Source organism: Chiloscyllium plagiosum, chromosome 26 (assembly GCF_004010195.1).
Source record: "Chiloscyllium plagiosum isolate BGI_BamShark_2017 chromosome 26, ASM401019v2, whole genome shotgun sequence".
Taxonomy (NCBI): domain Eukaryota; kingdom Metazoa; phylum Chordata; class Chondrichthyes; order Orectolobiformes; family Hemiscylliidae; genus Chiloscyllium; species Chiloscyllium plagiosum.
The window spans coordinates 53,138,805-53,149,321 of record NC_057735.1 but is presented as its reverse complement, the minus strand read 5'-3'; the positions used below and the strand labels follow the sequence as shown (position 1 = coordinate 53,149,321).

Sequence of the window (10,517 nt, the reverse complement as noted above, 5' to 3'; positions counted from 1 at the left end):
GTCCTTCTTCACAGCAAATACTAATAGGAAATATTCATTTATTATTTCACTCATTGCCTGGGGTTTCACACATAGACAGCCACATTGATCTTTAAAGGGTCCTATTCTTTGTCTAGTTACTCTTTTGTCCTTAATGTACTTATAGAATCTCTTTGGATTCTCCTTAACTCTATTTGACGAACCTATCTCATGCCCCGTTTTAGCCCTCCTGATTTCCCTCTTAAGTATATTTCTACTGTCCCTAAACTCCTCTTGGGATTCACTTGATCCCAGTTGTCTATCCCTGATGTATGTCTTCTTTTTCTTGACCGGAGCCTCACTTTTTCTAGTCACCCTGCATTCCCTACACCTACAAACTTTGCTCTTCATACTAACAGAATCACACTGTCACTAAACTCTCATTTTCTTTTTTTAAAGGTTTCCCTCTTCCAAAATGCTCCTTTACCTGTGAATAACCTTCCTCAATCCACTTTTCAAAGTTCCTGTCTGATACCATCAAAATTGACCTTACTCCAATTTAGAACTTTAATTATTTTATCAGTATGATCCTTTTCCATAACTATTTTAAAACAAATAGAATTATGATCTCTTGCCCAAATGTGCTCCCCCACTGAGACCTCAGTCACTTGCCCTGCTTTATTTCCCAAGAGAAGGTCAAGTATTGCTCCTTCCCTAGTAGGTATATCGACATATTGAATAGGAAAGCTTTCGTGTCCAGACTTAACAAATTCCTCCCCATCCAAGCCCTTAAAACTATGGCAGTCCCAGTCTATGTTTGGAAAGTTAAAATCCCCTATTATTACAACCTTATTATTCTTACAGATGTCTGCGGTCTCCTTACAAATTTGTTTCTCAATTTCCCATTAACTATTGGGGGGGGGGGAAGGTATATAATACAATCCCAACAAGGAGATTATCCCTCACTTGCCATCCCCTGCTCGACACTGTCCTATCCCCCCTAGTCCAGGAACTCCCCACATACGTTCGAGACACCACCCACGCCCTCCACCTCCTCCAAGACTTCCGTTTCCCCGGCCCCCAAAGCCTCATCTTCACCATGGATATCCAATCCCTCTACACCTCCATCCGCCATGACCAGGGCCTCCAAGCCCTCCGACCTATTGTACTCTATGCTACTCTATCCACACCTCCACACCCCTCTAGCTTATCTCTCCATGCTTCAGGCTCTCTACCTTTATTCCTGATGAAGGGCTTTTGCCCGAAACGTCGATTTTGCCTGTCCTCGGATGCTGCCTGAATTGCTGTGCTCTTCCAGCACCACTGATCCAGAATCCCAAACCAATGATCACAAGGACTGCAGAGAGACACTGCCTTCTCCCCTGGCAACTCCTGTCCAAGTACAGTCTCAGCCCAATACAGTGTATACCAAGGTGTGGGCAGTTTCAGGGCAAGGAAGATAGTAAAGAAGGCAGAGCCAAGGATGGACAGAGCATCTGGCAGCTGAGCTTCAAGCATTGCAGACTGAGGTAAGGCACATTCTCTGCACACTGATTCGAGACAGGGTTGCATCCAATCAGAGTGAATACACCAATGAGAACAAGCCCACAGACAGGCTACATGATGGAGAGGTGATGGAGGCAAGTTAATATTGATGTTGAATCTAACCCCATGCTGTGTCTGTCCTGGGAGTGTTTGATGTGGAGATTGCCAAGAAAGCTTCCCACTCAGTTTAAAAGAGTAGGCGGAGATTTACTCTATGTCTGACCTTGTGCTTTATCTGTCCTGGAAGGTACAGTGTAAAGGAAGCTTCACTCTGTACCTACCTGTGCTGTCCATGTCCAGGGAATGTTTGACGGGGAGGAATGTCCAGTTAGCTTTACTTTCCATTTAAAAGAGTAGAGAGTGCTTTACCCGTATCTCCCCATCCTGGGAGTGTTCAATGGGGACAGTGTTGGGGGAAAACCTAGAAGTGCCAGTGATGCTAATTGGAGGAATGTTTGAAGGGGGTTAGTGTTTGTGAACTGCAGGCTGTCTTGTTATTTCTAATATTTCCACTAGATTAGATTAGATTCTCTACAGTATGGAAACAGGCCCTTTGACCCAACCAGTCCACATCGACCCTACAAAGAGTAACCCACCCAGACCCAATCCCCATATTTACCCTGACTGATGCACCTAACACTATGGGCAATTTAGCATGGCCAATTCACCTGACCTGCACATCTTTGGACTGTGGGAGGAAACCGGAGCACCTGGAGGAAACCCATGCAGACACGGAGAGAATGTGCAAACTTCACACAGACAGTCGCCCGAGGCAGGAATTGAACCAGGCTCCCTGGTGCTGTGAGGCAGCAGTGCTAACCACTGAGCCACCGTGCCATCGTAGCTAGGTCCTTCTGCCCTACACAACTCCTAACACAGTGCTTTGGTTCCTGCTTTTAGAGTTTCAAGCTCATCTCGGTCCCTGAGGTTCTGAACCTGCACCTGAATCGATTCTGTGCTCTGTCAGTTCGACATGGTTTCACCACGAAGATGTACAACTCAGTGACATTTCCCCAAACCCTAAACCTCAAGTTGTTTCCAGTCTCAGAAAGAAGCCAGACATGTGGAAATGGCCAGGTAAGCTCTTGGTATATTATATTAGAAATCTATCGCCAGTATCTGGTCAGATAATCTGTTAGTATAGTGCCTCAGTTCTCCTGACTACATTTTCAACTCACTAATGTCCTTCAGGGAGGGAAATCTGCCATCCTTTCCAGGTCTGGTCGACATGTGAATCCAGCTCCACAGCAATGTGGTTGCCCTTTGAAATGGCATAGCAAGCCACCAGGTTGTATCAATTGCCACAAAGTCCCAAAGAATGAAACTGGACGGCTCACCTGGCATCGACCTCTGCACTGGAACAGGCAACAGCAGAAACAGCCCTGTCGACACTGCACAGTCCTCCTTACTAACACTGGGGGCTAGTGCCGACATTGGGAGAGCTGTCTCACAAACTCATCAAACAACAATCTGACATAATCATACTCATGGAATCATACCTTACAGAAAACATCCCAGACACCACCATCACCATCTGCTTATTAGATTAGATTAGATTTTAGATTACATTACAGTGTGGAAACAGGCCCTTCGGCCCAACAAGTCCACACCGACCCGCCGAAGCGCAACCCACCCATACCCCTACATTTACCCCTTACCTAACACTAGGGGGAATTTAGCATGGCCAATTCACCTGACCTGCACATCTTTAGACTGTGGGAGGAAACCGGAGCACCCGGAGGAAACGCACGCAGACACAAGGAGAACATGCAAACTCCACACAGTCGCCTGAGGCGGGAATTGAACCCGGGTCTTTCTGGCGCTGTGAGGCAGCAGTGCTAACCACTGTGCCACCGTGCTGTCCCACAGGCAGGACAGACCCAGCAGAGGTGGTGGCACAGTGGGATACAGTTGTGAGGGAGTTGCCCTGGGAGTCCATGAAGTCTTATGGCTTCAGGTTAAACATGGGCAAGGAAGCCTGCTGATTACCGCATTCTGTCCTCCCTCAGCTGATGAATCGGTACTCGTCCATGTTGAACAACATTTAGAGGAAGCACTGAGGTTGGAAACAGTGCAAAACATGCACATGCTGGGGGATTTCAATATCCACCACTGAGGGTGGCTTGGCAGCAGCACCACTGTTCAAGCTGGTTAGGTCCTAAAGGACATGGCTCCTAGACTGGGCCTGCAGCAGATGGAGAGGGAAACAACAAGAGGGAAGAACATACCTGACCTCACCTGACCTATCCTGAGGGCGCTCGGAATCGGTTCAGGTGCAAGTTCAGAACCTCAGGGCCGAGATGAGCTTGAAACCATGACAGTATCAGCAAGCGTGACCACCGCACAGTCCTTGTGGCAATGAAGTCCCGCCTCCACACCGAGAATAAACTCCATCGTTATTACTATGCTAAATGGGACAGACTTTGAACAGATCTAGCAACTCAAGTCTGGGCATCCATGAGGTGCTGTGGGCCATCAACAGCAGCAGAATTGTATTCTAGCACAATATGGCCTGGCATATTCCATGTTCAACCATTACCATTAAGACAGGGAGAGGTCAATGGAGAGTGCAGGAGGTAATGCCATGAGCAGCACTAGGCATACATGAAAATGAGGTGTCAACCTGATGAAGCTAGCAAATAGGACTATTTGCATGTCAAACAGCATAAGCATCTACGCATCCCACAACTAACAGATCAGATTTAAGCTCTGCAGACCTGCCAAATCCAGTTGTGAATGATGGTGGACAATTAACAACTCAGTGGAGGAGAAGGTTTCACAAATATCCCCATCCTCAATGATGGAAGAGCCCTGCACATCAGTGCAAAAAATAAGGCTGAAGTATTTGCAGTGGATGATCCATCTCGGCCTCCTGCAGTGGTCCCCAGCATTACACATACCAATCTTCTGCCAACTTGATTCATTCTTTTGATATCAAGGAATAGTTGGAGACGCTGGATACTGCAAAGGGTATAGGCTCTGATAACATTCTGGCAATAGCACTGAAAACTTGTGCTCCAGAATTTGCTGCTCCCCCAACCAAGCTCTTTCTGTACAGTGACAACACTAGCAGCCACCCGACAATGTGGAAAATTGCTCAGACATGTCCTATACATAAAAACAGGAGAAATCCAACTTGTCCAAATACCACCCAGTTTGGGTTCTGCCAGGGCCCCAAAGCTCCTGGCCTCATTACAGCCTTGGTTCAAACATGGTCAAAAGAACTGAATTCCATGGGTGAGGTGAGAGTGAGGTGAGACCTTGACATCAAGATTCTCTGGCATACACTGGAAGCCATGGGTATCGGGGGTAAACAGTCCTCTGGTTGGAGTCATACCTGGGACTTAGGAAGATGGTTTTGGTTGTGAGAGGTCAGTCATCTCAGCTCCAGGACATCTCTGTAGGAGTTCCTCAGGGGTAGTATCTGCGGCCCAGCGCCTTCAGCTGCTTCATCAATGACATTTCCTCCACCATAAGGTCAGATTTGGGGATGTTCACCAATGATTGCACAAGTTAAGCACCATTTACAGCTCCTCAGATACTAAAGTAGTTCATGTCCAAATGCAGCAAGATCTGGACATGTGCTGAAAATGTGTTGCTGGAAAAGCACAGCAGGTCAGGCAGCATCCAGGGAGCAGGAGAATCGACGTTTCTTCAGATCTGGACATGTGGCAAGTAACACTCCTGTCACACAAATGCCAGGCAATGATCATCTTCAACAAGAGACAATCTAACCACTGCCCCTTGACATTCAATGGTGTTATCATCACTGAGTTTTCCATACCAACATCCCAGGAGTTAGTACTGACCAGAAACTCAATTAGATTCACCATATATGTACAGTGGCTCCAAGAGCAGGTCAAAGGCTGGGAATACACGGAATACTCCCCTCTTGCCTGGATGGGTGCAGCTCCAAAAGCTCTCATGCTTGACACCATCCAAGACAAAGCAGCTTACCTGATTGGTACTACATCCACAAGCATCCACTCCCTCCAACATCAAAGCTCAGTAGCAGCATTGTGTACTATCTGCACTGCAGAAATTTATCAAAGATCCTTAGATGGCTCCTTCAAAACCCACAATCACTTCCATCTCGAATGACAAGGCAGCATATACATGAGAATGCCATCGCCTGCAGGTGCCTCTCCAAACCCCTCACCATCCTGACTTGGAAATATATTGCCGCTCCTTCACTGTTGCTGGGTCAAAATCCTGGAACTGCCTTTCTAAGGGTATTGTGGGTGTACCTACACCACATGGACTTTAGTGGTTCAAGAGGGCAGCTCTCCACCACTTTCTCTTGGGCATCAAATGCTGGCCCAGCCAATGATGCACATGAGCCAAGCGTAAATAAAGAAAAGGCATTCTGGACTCTCTTGGTTTTTACACTGATTTTATTTCAGTCAGTGTTGGGATAATGAAAACCTATCCTATTTCAGACAGTGTTGGGATAATAGAAACCCATCCTATTTCAGTCAGTATTGGGATAATGGAAACCCATCCTATTTCAGACAGTGTTGGGATAATGGAAACCCATCCTATTTCAGTCAGTGTTGGGATAATAGAAACCCCTCCTATTTCAGTCAGTATTGGGATAATGGAAACCCATCCTATTTCAGACAGTGTTGGGATAATAGAAACCCATCCTATTTCAGACAGTGTTGGGATAATGGAAACCCATCCTATTTCAGTCAATGTTGGGATAATGGAAACCCATCCTATTTCAGTCAGTGTTGGGATAATGGAAACCCATCCTATTTCAGTCAGTGTTGGGATAATGGAAACCCATCCTATTTCAGTCAGTATTGGGATAATGGAAATCCATCCTATTTCAGTCAGTGTTGGGATAATGGAAACCCATCCTATTTCAGACAGTGTTGGGATAATAGAAACCCATCCTATTTCAGTCAGTATTGGGATAATGGAAACCCATCCTATTTCAGACAGTGTTGGGATAATAGAAACCCATCCTATTTCAGTCAGTATTGGGATAATGGAAACCCATCCTATTTCAGACAGTGTTGGGATAATAGAAACCCATCCTATTTCAGTCAGTATTGGGATAATGGAAACCCATCCTATTTCAGTCAGTATTCGGAATGGAAATCCATCCTATTTCAGTCAGTATTCGTATAATGGAAATCCATCCTATTTCAGTCAGTATTCGTATAATGGAAATCCATCCTATTTCAGTCAGTATTCGTATAATGGAAATCCATCCTATTTCAGTCAGTATTCGTATAATGGAAATCCATCCTATTTCAGTCAGTATTCGTATAATGGAAATCCATCCTATTTCAGTCAGTATTCGTATAATGGAAATCCATCCTATTTCAGTCAGTATTCGTATAATGGAAATCCATCCTATTTCAGTCAGTATTCGTATAATGGAAGTCCATCCTACTTCAGTCAGTATTGGGATAATGGAAACCCATCCTACTTCAGTCGGTATTGGGATAATGGAAACCCATCCTATTTCAGTCAGTATTCGGAATGGAAATCCATCCTATTTCAGTCAGTATTCGTATAATGGAAATCCATCCTATTTCAGTCAGTATTGGGATAATGGAAACCCATCCTATTTCAGTCAGTATTCGGAATGGAAATCCATCCTATTATTTATTTATTGTTGTTTATTATTTGCCCCTTTGTTTATGCACTTTTCAGAAATCTGCTTATGTATGTGTTTTTTCATCTCCCTCTGGTGGTTGAGGGTCTAAAATTCAATTTGAACAGTGTGACTTTCCTCTTTATCATCCTCTGTTGAACTCGTTGTGTCTCATTTGGTGCTCCATTTTACACTTCATCCCACCTTAGCTGTGATTATTCCTTTAATCAATGCTTCCCTCCTTATTATCCCCGATGCATCCTGTTTGAGAATGCTGTGCTCACAGGAACATACTGCTGTCATTCCTGACCCTCCTTAAGCCACACACCATCCTCTAAAAAGCTTATCTGTTCCCTCCATTTATCTGGGAGAAAGTGAGGACTGCAGATGCTGAAGATCAGAGCTGAAAATGTGTTGCTGGAAAAGCACAGCAGGTCAGGCAGCATCCAAGGAACAGGAGAATCGACGTTTCGGCATAAGCTTTTCTTCATTCCTGAAGAAGGGCTCATGCCCGAAACGTCGATTCAAAGATTCCTTCTGAATCTTTACCTGGTTTTGCATGTGTCCCGTTCTGCATTACTTTCCAACAGCACAACCAGACTACTTTGGAGAGATATTGGTTTCAGCCTTGGTGAGGTTAAACCTGCCTAGTTTGTAGAGGTCCCAACTCCCCTGAAACTGAAGACTAGTTGGAGAAGGGGATGCACGTGGGCTGCTTGGACCTTCCAGACTGCCTGGTGCTCATCCATTTCCTCTCTGGGTGCATTCATTTCCACCACTCCCTGGAGTGTGGCATCAATGTGACTGAACCTCACAATGTCCAGCAGTCAGTCCAGCTGCTGCTCCAGCTCAGATAGCCAGGGACTCAGCTCTTTTAGCTGAGGACATTTCTTGCTTGTCTTCTTATCCAGGAGAAGAATCCTGGAGGTCCCCTGTGGAACAGAACAGTCATTCAACTGTACCCCGCAGTCCCTTTCCTCATGTAGCTCCACACTAAACTTAATATAGAAATAAACCGAAGACTTTAAAACTGAAAATTCAAACATTACAAAGTTGCATTTTAAAACTGTATTCATTATTCTCGTGAGGACTTACCTCAGCATCTATCCTCAGGACTTATCTTAGTTCTCACAAATTTTTTTGTTCCATCTCTGCACTTACTCTTTCTACGGTCACCTGGATTTGAGTTGGACTCATGTCGATGTACAGCAAAGAAAAAGACCCTTCAGCACCAGTCAAAAACAACCACCTATTCTAATCCCATTTCCCAGCACATTGTCTTGTATCCCTTGGCATCGCGAGTGCACATCTAAATATTTCTTAAGTGCTGAGGGTTTCCACTTCTACCACCCTTATAGATAGCGAGTTCCAGATTCCCACCACCCTCTGGGTGAAAAACCTCTACCTCTCATCTCTAAATCTCCTGCCCATTCCCTTAAATCGATGTCCCTGGTTTTTGATCCATACATAAAGGGGAAATGTTTTTTTTCTAGTCTATCTGATCTATGCCTCTCATTTTATACATCTCAACCATGTTCCCTCTCAATCTTCTCTGCTCTGAGGAAAACAACCCCAGTCTGTCAATCTCTCTTCATAACTGAAACCCTCCAGCCCAGGCAACATCCTGGTAAATCTCTTCTGCACCCTCTCCAGTATAATCGCATCCCTGAGAATTCCAGAATTGCACACAATACTCTAGCTGTGGCCTAACCAACATTTTATACAGTTCCAGTGTACCCCCTCTGTTCTTAAACTCTCTGCCTCTGCTAATAAAGTATACCATATTCCTTCTTCACCACTTTATCCACTTGTCCAGATACCTTAAGGGACCGGTGGAATGGATACCAAGGTTCCTCTGATCCTCAGTGCTTCCCACAGTCCTACTGTTCATCATGTATTCCCTCTCCTTTTTCATCCTGCCCAAGTGCATCACTTCACATTTATCCAGATTGAATTCCATTGGCCACTGATTAGCCGTATATACAGGTAGTTGAATGCTATCCTTCTCACTGTTTGCTAACCCACCAATTTTATATCATCTGCAAACTTACTGATCAACCCTTTTACATTCAAATCTAAATAATTTATATAAACCACAAACAGCAAGGGCTCCAACACTGACCCCTGTGGGACCCCACTGGACACAGCCTTCTGGTTAGAAATACACCTCTCAACCTTCACTCTCTGCTTCCTGACACTCAGCCATTTGGAGATCTAATTTGTCAAATTTTCTTGGTTCCCATGGCCCTTAGCTTTGTTATCAGTTTCCCATGTAATACCTTATCAAAAGCCTTTCTGAAATCCAAGTAGACACCACCAAAAGCAATGCCCTCATCTATATGAGGCAGCAGAGTGGCACAGCGGCTTGGATGGCTATCTCACAGCTCAAGTGACCCAGGATTCCAGCCAGTGGTGACTGTCTGTGTGAAGTTTGCATGTTCTCCTGTATCTGTTGGGTTTCCCCCAGTTGATCCAGCTATCTCCCACATTCCAAAGATGAGCAGGTTAGACGGATTGGCCATGCTAACTTGTCTGTAGTGTTTAGGGTGTGCAGGCTAGGTGGGTAGCCATGGTAAATGCAGAGTTATGGGGATAAGGTGGAGTTCTGGGTCTGGGTTGAATTGTCTCCGGAGGGTCGGTGTGGACTTGATGGGCCAAACGGCTTCTTTCTGTACTATAGGGATTCTATGATTTTATTCTATGACACAACTGGTCTGTTATAAAAGTTTAGTTCCTATAACAAAGCCATGCTGATTGCTCTTAATTAATCCCTGCCTCTCGAAATGCAGATTAATTCTGTCTCTCAGAATTGCTTCCAATAGTTTCGCTTCCACTGAGGCTAGACTAACCGGCTTATAGTTTCTGCTTTATCCATGCTCTGTTCTTGAAAAGAGTACCACATTGACAGCACTCTCCTATGATCAGAGGGGAATTGAACATTTTTGCAAGCGCCCTTATTCTCCCTTGTCTCACTCAACAATCTGGAACACATTTAATCAGACCCTGAAGATGTATCTACTCTTAAGCCTGCCACTCAGAACCTCCTCGTTGTTTTTCATAATTTCTTTAATTACATCATAGATCTTCGCTCTGATCTCTATAATCACATTGTCTCTCTCACTAGTGAACACCAGCACAAAATATTCATTTCAAACCCTGCCTACATTCTCTGGCTCCACACACAAATTTACCACTTGATCCTTAATAGGTTGTTTTGGTTCTGTTCGCTGAGCTGGGAATTTGTGTTGCAGACGTTTCGTTCCCTGTCTAGGTGACATCCTCAGTGCTTGGGAGCCTCCTGTGAAGCGCTTCTGCGATCTTTCCTCCGGCATTTGTAGTGGTTTGAATCTGCCTTTTCCGGTTGTCAGTTCCAGCTGTCCGCTGCAGTGGTCAGTATATTGGGTCC

General features: G+C 44.9%; 1 protein-coding gene across 1 annotated transcript in view; it reads left to right on the top strand.

The window, feature by feature from the left end:
• The window catches only part of usp18 (ubiquitin specific peptidase 18), a 68,379-nt gene that overhangs the window by 43,850 nt on the left and 14,012 nt on the right, over positions 1 to 10,517 (top strand). The window contains exon 10 of the mRNA XM_043716262.1: positions 2,404 to 2,580. Within this exon, the coding sequence (XP_043572197.1) occupies positions 2,404 to 2,580 (177 nt within the window). The remainder of the gene's footprint in view (positions 1 to 2,403; positions 2,581 to 10,517) is intronic.